Source organism: Psammomys obesus, unplaced genomic scaffold (genome assembly GCF_907164565.1).
Source record: "Psammomys obesus unplaced genomic scaffold, mPsaObe1.curated_primary_1811, whole genome shotgun sequence".
In the NCBI taxonomy this organism is placed as follows: Eukaryota; Metazoa; Chordata; class Mammalia; order Rodentia; family Muridae; genus Psammomys; species Psammomys obesus.
In genome coordinates this window covers 16,368,312-16,382,619 of record NW_026596120.1, presented here as the reverse complement: position 1 = coordinate 16,382,619, position 14,308 = coordinate 16,368,312, and the positions used below count along the sequence as shown (strand labels likewise).

The window sequence follows — 14,308 nt, the reverse complement described above, 5'->3', positions numbered from 1 at the left end:
TTCTGAATGAGAATTAAGCATTTTCTCTAGAGTCTTCCTTGTTGTTTAGCTTTTTTAGAACTATAGATTTTAGTATGTTTATCTTATATTATATGATCTCATTATCCAGTCTTGTTTTATGGACATCTAGGTTGGTTCTATTTTCTTGTTAATGTGAATAGTGCATCAGTAAACATAGATGTGTAAGTATCTCTGTAGTAGGATTTAAAAATCCCTGTGTATATTTCCAGGAGTGGTATAGTGGGACCATATGTTAGTTCCATTTTTAGTTTTTGGAGAGATATACATACTGATTTTCGTAGTGGTTGCACAAATTTGCAGTCCTACCAGCAGTGAAAATATGAGTTCATATTTTCCTTTGTCTTCACCAGCATTTGTTGCTTCTTTTTTATGACAGCTATTCTGACTGGGATGAGATGCAGTCTTTAATTTGTATTTTAATTTGTATTTCCCTAATGCATAAAGCTGTAAAGCACTTTTCAAATATTTGTTGGCCATATGTTTTTTCTTCTTTTGGGAACTTTCTTTTTGGTTCATCTAATTATTGAGCAGAAGACTTAGTTTTTGATGTTTGCTTTTTAAAAAATCCATATCTAGATATTTTTATTTTTCCATATCTAGATGTTTTTATTTATTTTTTCCATATCTAGATATTATATTAATTTTTTATCTGACATAAAGCAAGCAAAGATTTTCTTCTGTTGTCTTCTAGAGCCAGTTTCTTTACTGTGTGGATACTCTGTTTTACTTACTGTGAGGAAGTCTTTTGATTTCATTTAATACCATTTGTCAATTCATTTATTTTCCACTGTTGTCCTTTCCAGAATTAAAACAAACAACCAAACAAAACCAAACCAAACATATCTTTAAGTAATTTCCCTATATTTTCTTCCAGCAGTTTCAGCATTTCAGGTTTTATAATACAGGTTTTTAAAATCAATTTTGAATGTAAATAAATAAAATAAAGGGTAATAGATGCAGGTTTAACTGCACTCTTACATATATGATACCTGGTTTTTCCAACACCCATTTGTTGAAGAGATCTTCCCCCTCTGACTTCTATTTATGATTTAAAAACTTTTGTCAAAACTTAGGTGGCCATAGTTGTATGGATTTATTTCTGCATTTTCTTTTCTGTTGCCTTGGTCCACATGTCTGTTTATGTGTCAGTGCAAAACTGTCTCTGTCACTTTGGCTAATCTGATTTTGTGGTTTTTGTTTGTTTCATTTAGAAATTTTGTAGCGTTTTGAGTCCATTGTATTTCTCTATGAGATTAGGCTTTTTTCCTAGTTCAGCAAGGAATGTCACTTATATTTTGATGAAGAGTACATTGAATCTTTAGAATTTTCAGTAATATTTTTTCACAGTATTAATTGTGTCAGTCTCTATGTATGGGATGCCTTTTTATTGTCTAGTGATTTTATCAATATCATTATTCAGTGTTTTAAAGTTTTCGTTGTAGATTTTTTTTTATTGTCTCAAGGAGGCTTATTCCTAGCTTTAAAAAGGATATATCTTCTTATTTATGTTTATTTGTGTGCCTGTGTGTGTATGCATACGTACGTGCCGATGCTTATAGAACTTAGGAGAGGTCATTATATCCCCTGGAGCTCGGTTATAAGAGGTTGTGAGTCCTTGACACGAGTGCGGAGGACCAGACTTCATTCCTCTGCAAGAGCACTCTTTTTCTCCAGCCCCCTATTTTTTAAAGCTGTTGAAAATAAATTATTTAAAAAAATATTTGTTGGCCACTTTGTTACTGGTATATAGAACAGCCACTGATTTTTATGTTGTTTATTTTTGTAGTCCACTGCTTTGCTGAAAGCAGGCTTATTTATCAGGCTTAAGAGTTTTCTGGTGGTGTTCATAACATCCTGTAAGTATAGGATAATGTCATCTAAAAATGGGGCTAACTTAACCTCTCCCAGTGTTATTTTATTCCTTTTTTTCTCTTACTGCTCTAGCTGAAGTTCTGAGCACTGTATTAAAGATGGGCCACTTTGTGTCATTTCATATTTGGGAGGGTGTTCTTAGTTTCTCCGCTTAGTCTAATGTTAGCTTATAGGTTTGTCTTATGCAGTAATTATTATATTGATGTTTGTTAGTCCTATTTCTTGAGGATTTTATAATGAAATGATGTTGGATTTTTGTCAAAAGGCTTTTCTGTATCTTGAGATGGTCATGTTATTTCTAAATTTTTTAAAGGTTTATTTATTTTTATGTATATGAGTGCTCTATCTGCATGTACACCTGCATGCCAGAAGAGGGCATTAGATAGATCCCTGTATAGATGGTTGTGAGCTACCGTGTAGTTGCAGGGAATTGAAGTCAGGACCCCTGGAAGAGCAGACAGTGCTCTTAACTGCTGAGCCTTCTCTCCAGCCCTCTAAGTTTTTTTGGATAGTATTTTACTTTTATTACTTTACATATGTTGATGAAACCTTGCATCTCAAGATATGAAGCCAGCTTGATGGTCCTGTAAGAGAAACTGTGGTACATCTACACAATGGAATATTACTCAGTGATAAAAAAAAAAACAAGGAAATCATGAAATTTGCAGGTAAATGGTGGGAACTGGAAAAGATCATCTTTAGTGAGGTATCCCAGAAGCAGAAAGACACACAGGGTACATACTCACTCATAAGTGGATATTAGACATATATTATAGGATAATCATACTAAAATCTGTACACCTAAGGAAGCTAATCAGGAAGGAGGACTCTGGCTAAGATGCTCAATCCCCATTCAGAAAGGCAAAGAGGATGGACATCAGAGGAGGGAAAAATCAGGGAACAGGATAGGAGCCTACCACAGAGGGCCTCTGAAAGGCTCAACCCTGCAGGGTGTCGAGGCACATGCTGAGACTCATAGCCAAACTTTGGGCAGAGTGCAGGGAATCTTATGAAAGAAGTGGGAGATAGTAAGACCTGGAGAGGACAGGAGCTCCACAAGGACAGCAACATATCCAAAAAGTCTGGGCACAGGGATCTTTTCTGAAACTGATACTCCAGCCAAGGACCACTCATAGAGGTATGCACAGAGGTAGCCTATGGCAGTTCAGTATCCAAGTGGTTTCCATAGTAATGGGGATAGGGAATGTCTCTGACAGGAACTGATTGGTCTGCTCTTTGATCACCTCCCCCTGAGGGGGGAGCAGCCTTACCAGGCCACAGAAGAAGACAATGCAGCCATTCCTGATGAGAGCTGATAGACTAGGATCAGAGGGAAGGGGAGGAGGACCTCCCTTTTCAGTGGACTGGGAGAGGGACATAGGTGAGGAAGAGGGAGGAGTGGGATTGGGAGGGGAGGAGGGAGGGAGCTACAGGGGGCATACAAAGTGAATAAATTATAATTAATAAAATAAAAAATAAATAATAAAAATAAAAAATATCTTAATGTGTTCTTAAATTTTTTTGTGAATATTTTTTGAGGATTTAAAATCTATGTTTATTAGGGAAACTGGACTATAGTTTGTTGTGTTGTGTACCTAGTTTTGTTATCAGGATAATACTGATTTCGTATTTTGTCAAATAGTTTAAGAAGAATTGATGTTACGTATTCTTATGCTATTTGGTAGCAGTGAATCCTTTTGGTCCTAGAATTTTCAGTCTGGGAAATTTTTGTAGTCCGCTGCTTTGCTGAAAGCAGGCTTATTTATCAGGCTTAAGAGTTTTCTGGTGGTGTTCATAACATCCTGTAAGTATAGGATAATGTCATCTAAAAATGGGGCTAACTTAACCTCTCCCAGTGTTATTTTATTCCTTTTTTTCTCTTACTGCTCTAGCTGAAGTTCTGAGCACTGTATTAAAGATGGGCCACTTTGTGTCATTTCATATTTGGGAGGGTGTAATTAATGCTTCACTCTTAATTGTTTCTTAGGCATATATCTGTTTAAATTGTTTATACTTTATTTAAATTTGGTAAAGACCACAATTGTTTAGGAGCTTAGTTATTTCTTATGGATACTCCTTCTTTTACAGTGGAAATTTCCAAAAAATTTTCTTATAATCCAATGGATTTTATTGAAGTCTTTTGTAAAATACCCTTTTCATACTTAATTTTATTAATTTGGCTTTCTCTTTTTCTTAGCTTGGCCAAAACAGTTGTTTATTTTTAAAAGATCAACTCTTTGATGGATTTTATGTATTGTTCATTTAGCCTGGATTTCATTAATTCTTGCACTGCTGTTTATATTACATATAATCAAAATATATACATTATTTCTTGAAGTCTAGTGCATTTGGGTTTGGCTTCTTGTTTCTCTACATCTTTGAGGTATAGCATTAAATTATTATTTGAGAGTTCACTGATTTTTTTTTTTTAATGTAAGCACTTACAGATATGATTCACCTTGCTATATTCCAAAGGTTGTGGGAAGTTTTGCTCTCATATTTTAATTTGATCCTAGAATTTTTCTTCAGTTCCTTCTTTTTATTAACTCATATGCAACTGCTTGTCTTCTGTTTTGTTGAAGCAGTAAGTCACACAACACTTGCCACAGTAATGTCTGTCAAAGTGGCCAGCCATGAAAACTCCAGCACCACATTCATCAGAAGGACACTCTCGAGGTAGTTGACTAATTTGCCATTTTCATCCCCCTTTTAGTATTTCAGCAGAACCAATTTAACCTTCTTCCTCTTGTGCTTATTCTTCTTGGGAGTGTTGTAAGACGTCTTCCTTTCTTAGCACCACAAAGTCTCTACACAAGATGAAGGTGGACTCCTTTTGAATGTTGTAGACAAAGTGTGGCCATCTTCCAGCTGCTTACCAGCAAAGATCTGCCTCTGCTAATGAGGAATTCCTTCCTTATCTTGGATCTTGGCCTTTACACGTTCTATAGTGTCCAAGGGTTCAACCTCGAGTGTGATGGTGTGCCCTGTAAGGGTCTTCACAAAAATCTTGGTGGAGGCTCCACTGCAGAAAGCAGATCAGAAAGGATTCTAGAAATTTTTTAGTTCCCTTCTTAGTTTCTTAGTGACTGAATGTTCAGTCAAGTTTGTTGTCTAAGTGTTTGTGTAGTTTCTATTGCAGGTGATTTCTAGCTTTATTTCACTGTAGTCTGATAATATACAAGAAATTATTTGGATTATTTTTGTATTTGATAAAGCATTTTTTTTCCGTTAAAGTCTTCATTCTTTATTCCTGTCTCAGTAAACAAGTTGTGTTTTCCAAAGTACCAATCTAGAGATGTTAAGAAGCACCAGTGAGTTTCACAGAGTAATATTCAGTGACCTCTTTAAATACAACTTTAATCTTTATTATAAATTAAGCATAATAATAATTTAATGCAATAGGCTAAATATACACAAAGCCTCCATATTCTGAATTATGAAAGTTTTTATAGTATACTTGATTAAAACTATATGTGTAATCATGTGTGCATTTCCACAATGCAAGTATTTTCAAATATGTCAGTAAAACACTACTCGGAATACTTGTCCTGACATCAGCTTTGTAAGCACAGCCATTTCTGCTACTGAAAGCATTTATTTTGAGCTTTAATATCATCAAGGAAGATGAGGCCTAGCAGAACTTAACAAATATAAGCATCAAAAATTTTTAAATTAAAACCCCACTCAGTACAGAAAAACTAATATAAAACTTTTACTATCTTTTTTAAATTTACTTTAATTTTATTAATTACACTTTATTCACTTTGTATTCCCCATAAGCCCCTCCCTCCTTCCCTCTTGGCCCCACCCTCCCCTCCCCCTTCTTTGCACATGCCCCTCCCCAAGTCCACTGATAAGGGAGGTCCTCCTCTCCTTCCTTCTGATCTGAGTCTATTAGATCATATCAGGAGTGGTTGCATTGTCATCTTCTGTGGCCTGGTAAGGCTGCTCCCCCCTCAGGGGGAGGTGAAGCCTAAATGGTATATACTCACTCCTATAGACATATAACATAGGATAAACTTACTAAAATCTGTACATCTAAAAAACTAATCAAGAGAGAGGATCCTGACTAAAATGATCAATCCACATCCCGAAAGGCAAAGAGGATGAACTTTTACTTTCTTTAAAACACTTCTTTTTTTCCTTGAGTTGAGTTTAAGTAAGGAATTTAGTGAAGAATGATAATAAAGTGACTTTCTTTCAGAAAAATAACAACCCTGCTGTTTAGAAAATAGTATTAAGCCACAAACGGTGGTGCTCGCCTGTAATCCCAGCATTTGGGGAGGCAGAGCCGGGTGGATCTTTGTGAGTTCGAGCCCTCCCTGGTCTACAAAGCAAGTCCAGGACAGCCAAGGCTACACACAGAAACCCTGTCTCGAAAAAAAAAAAAAAAAAAAAAAAAAGAAATGCTCCATTAAGACATAAACATTCTTGCAAAAGTGTGGTTTCTTAAAAGAAACACAAACCAGTCACTAACTAATAAGACTAATAACGTCTCAGGCCACTGTTGTCTAAGAACTTCAGATATATAGAGTGCAAGCCTCAGCTTTCAGAAAGTCTAAAGGACATTTAGATGTCACATGTTATGCACCTATAGTATATAACTCGTCATGCACAAATCTACCTAAAGCATAAAGACAATGTTTATCCTTTATAGATGGCACCACATGGTTTGCAGTACTTTAATTTGTGTGTAGCCATCAAAACCCAGTAAGCAATTCAACTATGGTGAATTCAGATAAGGCAGGCAATTAAGGACTTGAGTTATGGAATCTAGAATGAAGGACCTCTTCTTTAAATTTAATTTTATTTATATACTTATTTATTACAATTTATTCACTTTGTATCCCCACTGTAGCCCCCTTCCTTGTCTCCTCCCAGTCTCACCTCCGTCTTCTCCCTCTATGCCCTTTCCCTAGTCCCCTTCTATCTGACCCTAGCTTATCAGGTCTCATCAAGGCTGGCTGCATCATTTTCCTATGTGGCCTGGCAAGGCTAACCCCTGCCTCCCAAAAAAAGGGGAGGTGATTAGAGAACCTGCCACTGAGTTCATGTCAGAGACAGCCTCTGTACCCCTTACACGGGAGCCCACTTGGACACTGAACAGCATGCCTAGCTGTCAGGATATTACTGTAGAAAACAGTTACAATGTAAGGTTTCCACAGAAAATAACAAAATTTCAGAATTTACAAAGGTGTGAAGACCCATAGTTGGACTTTTCTAGCCCATTTCAATTCTTCATTCTTAGTAAATAAAATCTTCAACTTTATCAACTATCCTTGGGGCCTCAACTGTGTCTTCCAATTGCCATTGCCTTGTGAGTGTTTTCAGTGATGAACTCTTATGACAAGATCTTTTAAGAAGATCCACGGATTCAGTGTAAGGATTTTACTCCTCCTAAACCCATAAACATATGCCATCCTAAATCCATATACATGATGTGATTCTTTTTCGGGTGCAAGTTGTTTGTTTTATCCTGTTCCTGTTTCGAAACGCAGTCTCACTGTTGTATCTATGGCTGTCTTGAAACTCACTGTGCAGATCGAGCTGGCCTAGAACTCACAGAGATCTGCCTGCCTCTGCTTCCCAAATGTGATTAAAGCCACGTGCCATGATGCCTGGCATACACTGTAATTCTTTAGGAAAAAAAAAAAAAAAAAAAAAAAAAAAAAGGATATTTCTTTTACCCTGTCTACTTTCTGCTTCTCTTCCAATTTCTTTCATTTTCCTCCTCAAAGGCAGAGTCTTCCTTTCATCTGTTGTCCTGCCAACCCAGCAGCTTGTCAAACACCTCCTGCTTGCTTAGACATGCTTGAAGGTCTATACTGGGATCATTTTTGAGAACGTTCTCTAGGCCACTGAGAGGAATATGAACTTTTTATCTGTTAGATGGAAATTTTTGTTTATATCTGCTAAGTCCAATTAACGGATTGTATGATTATTTAATCCTGAAGGTTCTTTATTGGTTGAGTGGCAAAGACCTAGCTAAAGCTTATAGTGAGGCACTGAAGCCTCCCACTATCACTGTCCTGTAATGTGCTTTCGTGTTTATTTCATGCTGTTGGGAAGCTCTTACATTTATTGGAATTTTTTTGCAATAATTATAACATCCTGATAAATTATTCCCTTTATTAGCATGTAGTTGCTCCCTTACCTTTTCTACCTAGCTTTTCTTGGAGGGTATTTTATCACGTGTGAGAGTTTTATTTCGTTACTTCTGTGTGCAGTTGCACATTCAGAGTCTATGTATTCTCTTAGAATAATATTCCTTGTCAGTGTACAGATTATCTTCTGTTATGAGCCATTTTATAAAATGAATTACTGTAGTTCAGTTGCTGACAGCATCATATGTATTATATATTATTAGGAGACTATAATTTATTATACCCTGGGTTAAAGGATAAAAAAGTATTTAGGCCATTATATTTTATTTCAAGGAATTTGCATGTATTCAGGGAAAGTGAAATGACTGGAAAACTGAAATGAGTTTCTTAAAAAGAATGTCTTGGGAGGGAGGGTGGGATTGGGAGGAGATGAGGGAGAGGAACACAGCTGGGATACAGCTTGAATAAATTGTAATAAATGATAGGAAAGAATATCTTTTTGGATTGTTAAGATGACTCAGTTGGTAAGGACACCTGTCACTAAGACTGACCACCTGAATTCAAGCCTCAGTACTCACATGGTAGGAGGAGAGAAGGAACTCCCACAAGATGGCCTCTGACCTCCACACGTGCTGCGCGTGCGCGTGCACACACACACACACACACACACACACACACACACAATTAATTAAAATGTAATTTAAAAAGTGAAAATATAAATCAGGCACGGTGGCACATACCTGTAATCCCAACACTTGGGAGGCAGAGGCAGGCAGATTGCTGTGAGTTTGAGGCCAGCCTGGTCTACAGAGTGATTCCAGAACAGCTAGGGCTACACAGAGAAACCCTGTCTTGGGCAAACAAAAAACCAAAAAGTAAAAATATATTTCTTACTAAGTGAAAATAGTTTGAAAAGAAAAGAAATATTTATAAAAATCTCTCAAATTGATGCATTCTTAAATATTAGCAAGAGTCTAAAAATTGTTTCTCACACTCAAAGCTGGATAACTGTTATCATGATGAGATGATGATGTGGGTTTCGGACACAAATGGCCTGTGCACAACACTGTAGTTGGTGAGTCACCTGATAGACTATTTCTACTTTGTAATTACATTGTAATGTTTAGTATTTATTTATGAAGTGTTTAAGGCTGTCCTTTTTTTTTTTTTTTTTTGAGGATACAGATTAGTTATACATGACTATAAAATCCCAACCTAATGCTCTTTGTTCAATTCTGTATTCTTGATATGCAAAGTGGTTGTTTTAATAGAATATCTACTGCATTTCCATTCTCTTTTAATGTATATGAGATGTTAATCACAATTTATATTTTATTAACTGGATTTTTATTTGTTTTACAGGGGATCTTTCCTGCGAATTATATTCATTTGAAAAAGGCAATTGTCAGTAATAGGGGGTGAGTAATTAGCATAAGTTAACTTATGATTATTAAAGGTTACAGAGGAAGTCTGACTTGGTTCATAGTTTAAAATGTATTATTGACAAGTTTTTAAAAATATATGTTTATTATTATATAGAATCCTGAGTTCTAAATATTTTAAACCATTCTGGGTAAATACCCTTAGCTACAGTTTTGTCAAAGCAGGTATGTATGTAGTGTTTTTATAATACAAGGATACTAAGAATAATTATTTATACACTAGGTATTAGAGATAAGTTTGTCATTTTATTGTTGCATGTCAGAGTGAAGGAAACTTTAAAATCTTTTGTTTGTAGGTAGAGATTAAAAAAAGTTTAAAGGTGGGGCTGGAGAGATGGCTCAGAGGTTAAGAGTGCTGGCTGCTCTTCCACAGGTCCTGAGTTCAATTCCCAGTAACCACACGGTGGCTCACAACCATCTGTAATGAGATCTGGTGCCCTCTTCTGGCGTGCAGGCGTACATGCAAATACACATTATATACATACTAAATAAATATATCTTTAAAAAATAGTTTAAAAGTATACCTTATGGATAGAAAACATTATGTATGCAAAATAGATACTTTAAAGCACACATTTGAAAAACAAAAACAGATTTTTGTTTTGTTTGTTTTGTTCATTTGTTTGTTTGTTTTTTAGACAGGGTCTCACTGTGTGGCTCTCACTAGCCTGGAAATTGCTTGTCTAAATCAGGCTGTTCTCATAGAGACTTGCCTGCCTCTGCTTCTCGAGTGCTAGGATTAAAGGCATGTGTCACCATAGTTTAGTGTTTTTATGGGATTTCTGAGTGTATGAATGAGTAGTCTCTAATTCTTGTGCCTAACTTGAACTCTTTTTCTTCTGTTTGTTTTGCGTGATTCTGATGTATTTTGTTTTATCTTATTATGTTTTATTATTATTTCTCAAAAGCCTGTTTGTTTTTAAATGAAAGATAGAACAGAAAGGGTATGGATCTGGTTGGGAGAAAAGGTGGGGAGAAACTGGGAGGAATAGAGGGAGGGGAAACTGTAACCAGGATATATTATGTGAGTAAAAAATCCACTTAAATAAAATAAAAAATTAAAATAACATATTAAAGAGATATTTATATAACAACAACAAAGAAAAACAAAAGCAATCCTCATAAAAAAGAGGTGAGACGTAAATATTCCAAATGTTGCCATTGTTGTTTTACACGTAGAGAGTGCTTTTTAAGGCTACTGTTATTGTAATGTCCTATTTTGTATTTAATTCTTCAAAATTTATCTTAAAATGCAAAACTCAAGGGCTACTTAATTTCTACTAAGAAAGCTTTTGACTGGAGAGTGAATAATAATCAGAGTACCATAGTCATAAAAACATTAAATTATGAAGTGGAATTTAATATAGGACACTCTTTGTGCTCATGTTTAAAGGGCGCAAACCAAAAGAGGAAATACTGATATCAACCAAACAATGACAACAACAGATATCAGTCTACTCAAATGTCAAAGTACGGTAGGGTGGGGAGACCAGATCCTCGCAAGTGGGGGGCCTGGGTCTGGAGCCGATAGAGCACAAGTATTTGAGAAAGGGGGTGGCAGGGCTGCTGGTGCTGCTTATGAACAATGTGGCAATCAGGGCACACTCTGTTGCTGTTAAAAAAAACCTGGATGCTAAAGCCAATTTTCATTGGTAGAGCAATTGTTTATAGGAACAGTAAGGAACACATCCCTTTTTTTTTTTTCTTCTCGATATTATTCTAATAACTGCAGCTGGCAAAGGAGGTTGTGTAACAAAGTTCATGTGCTCAGCCTTAACCTCAGTTCTCAGAAGGTTAGTTTGGAAGTGGTAATTACTAGTAAATCACTGATCTGACTTCCAAGGTAAAGTTTGGTATTGGAGAATTGTAAAAATTACAACAGTATGATAATATTAAAATACTATTAAAACAATTATTTATGCTCCCCCTTTTTGTATGGGTGTGTGGTAGGAAGTAAACACAGAGCCCTGTATGTGACAAATACGCAGTCTACCACTGAGCCACATCCACAATCCTGACATATTTCTTATTTTTCCCTCTTTCCTTTTTATAAAATGAACATACACTAAGTGTGTATGTCTGTAAACGTGGATATCCTACATTACAGAATCTTTGCAAGACATAATCTGCAACTTCAAATTTTTAAATAAGAACTTTCAAAATTATAAACACTATATAGAAGTTGTATGAGGAAAAGGGTGTATCTAGACTTACAATAGGGAAGGTATAAACCTCAAAAGTTACAAAAACATTTTCTGAGTTGAAATGGCATATAGCAAAACATAACAATGTTATTCTTGATCTATAGCACTATGATCTTTGACAGAAGCACCATGGAGTGAGTGGAAGGACTGACTTATAGCAGTGATATAGAAATAGAGTGTCTCAGGAAATATCAGCAAGACAATTCTTCCTCATGATAAGTGACTCACCTTGAGTTCAAGAACCATGGGCCTTAAAAAAAATAACTGTGAAGACTTGAGAGACAATTTGGTAGTAGAAGAGCATACACCTGAATTCTTTTTGTCTTAGGGAAAGCAGAGGAGTTGTAGCAGAGGATTACTCCTATCAGTCATATTTGTTGGATGTTCTCTTTCTCTGTGGGAGCATAGCAGCAAAGGTCTTTGGATATAAATCTCAGAAAGCTACCTAAAACTAACTGTTGTATCTAGATGCCTAGCAGGGTCATTGTACAGAACAGAAGTTCTAAAACCCAGATAAAGTACAAAACAAACAAACTTTCTGCAGGCACTGGAGAACAATGGACACAGACAGGATTTTAAAGGTTCTGATCCATGGAGGAGCAGATGCACATAGGAAGCACTTCATGTTTACTTTGCTTTTTTTTTTCCCTCAGAAAATTTCATTTTGTCATCACATGGTAGAACAGAGCGTAGGAAGACAATGGTAGTCTTTCTTGGCATCAGCAAGACGGTGGACTAAATGCTCACTTTGGCAGCACACATAGTAAAATTGGAGCCATACAAAAATTAACATGGCCACTGTACAAGGATGACACACAGATGCATGAAGTGCTCATATTAAAAAATATAAAAGGTGTACTAGGAAATCTCACCCCTCATCCTTTACAGAACACTGATTTAACAGTCATATATACAGTAATGTATTTATATGAGTGGTTCAGAATCCAGTTAAGATGATTCAGGGCCCTAGGGAGAACAAAACGGTCAACAGCCACTTTTGAAAAAATGAAGCCACTTTTAAAACTTTTGAATACAGAATAACCATTCTAAAATCCACAGACCTAAAGAAGCTAAATAACAAGGAGGACTTTAGGGAGGATGATTAATTTTCATTCAGAAGGGCAAATACTGGAAGCAGTTGAAGAGAGGAAACAGGATGGGAGCTTACCATAGATGTTCTCTGAAAAACTCCACCCAACAGGGGATCAAAACAGATGCAGAGACTCACAGCCAAACTTTGGGCAGAGCACTTGGGGTCTTATGGAAGACTGGAGGGATAGAAGGACCCGGAGGGGTCAGGAGCTCCACAAGGAGACCAATAAAGCCAACAAATCTGGACCCAGGAGTCCCTGCAGAGACTGATGCATCAACCAAGGACTATGCTTGGGGAGGACCTAGGCCCCTTGCTCAGATGTAGCCCATGGGCAGCTCAGTCTCCATGTGGGTTCTCTAGTAAGGGGAGCAGAGACTGTCTCTGACATGGACTCTGTTGCTTACTCTTTGTTCACTTCCTACTGGTGGGGCAGATTTGTCAGGCCACAGAGGGCTAGGCTCCAGGTGGACCGGATAAGACTTGATAGGCTAGAGTCAGATGGTGGGGGAAGAGGGCTCCTACTTTATGTAGACTAGGGGAGGGGGAAAGGCGGGAAGAGGGACGGAGGTTGGGATGGGGGGAGACAAGGAATGGGGCTACAATCGGGATATAAAGTGAATAAATTCCGTCTTCTCCTGCTTCCAATGTCTATTGCATTTTCCCTTCTGAATGAGGATTGAGAATCTTCCCTAGGGTCTTCCTTGTTGTTTAGCTCTTTAGGAGTATAGATTTTAGTATGTTTATCCTTAATTTTATGTTTAATAACCACTTATGAGTGAGTATATACTATGTGTGTCTTTCTGCTTCTGGTTTACCTCACTCAAGATGATCTTTTCTAGTTCCCACCATTTGCCTCCAAATTTCATCATTTTGTTTTTAATAGCTGAGTAGTATTTCATTGTTTAAATGTACCACAATTTCTGTATCCATTCCTCTGTTGAGGGACATCTAGATTGTTTCCAGATTCTGCCTGTTATGAATAGAGCTGCTATGAACATGGTTGAGCAGATGTCCTTGTTGTATACGTGAGCATCTTTTGGATATATGCCTAGGAGTGGGATAGCTGGATCTTGAGGTAGTACTAGTTTCTAATTTTCTGAGAAAGCACCAGATTGATTTCCAAAGTGGTTGTACAAGTTTACATTCCCACCAGCAATGGAGGAGGATTCCCCTTTTTTCTACATCTTCTCTAACATGTGTTGTCACTTGAGTTTTTGGTTTTGATTTTAGCCGTTCTGATGGATGTAAGTGTTTCTCCCTGATGACTAAGGACGTTGAACATTTCTTTAAGTGTTTTTCTGCCATTTGATATTCCTCTATTGAGAATTCTCTGAACAGGAGCCTACCACAGAGGGCCTCTGAAAGATTCTACCCAGCAGGGTTTCAAAGTAGAGACTGAGACTCATAGCCAAACTTTGGGCAGAGGGCATGGAATTTGATCAAAGAAGGGAGAGATAGAAAGACCTGGAGGGGACAGGAGCTACAAAAGGAGACCAAAAGAGCCAAAAGAAAAACAAACAAACAAAAACAAAACAAAACCAACCAACTAACCAACCAACCAAACCACAAAAC

General features: G+C 36.9%; 1 protein-coding gene, 1 non-coding gene and 1 pseudogene across 2 annotated transcripts in view; 2 read left to right on the top strand and 1 right to left on the bottom strand.

Annotated features, from left to right (window-relative positions):
• Window positions 1–14,308, top strand: part of Dock3 (dedicator of cytokinesis 3) — a 270,999-nt gene that overhangs the window by 33,215 nt on the left and 223,476 nt on the right. Inside the window, exon 4 of the mRNA XM_055629516.1 lies at window positions 9,360–9,415. Within this exon, the coding sequence (XP_055485491.1) occupies window positions 9,360–9,415 (56 nt within the window). The remainder of the gene's footprint in view (window positions 1–9,359; window positions 9,416–14,308) is intronic.
• LOC129692972 (ubiquitin-40S ribosomal protein S27a-like) lies at window positions 4,436–5,469 on the bottom strand (annotated as a pseudogene).
• LOC129693211 (U6 spliceosomal RNA) lies at window positions 12,383–12,486 on the top strand. Its single transcript, XR_008722837.1, has one exon. It is a non-coding gene; the product is annotated as a U6 spliceosomal RNA (small nuclear RNA).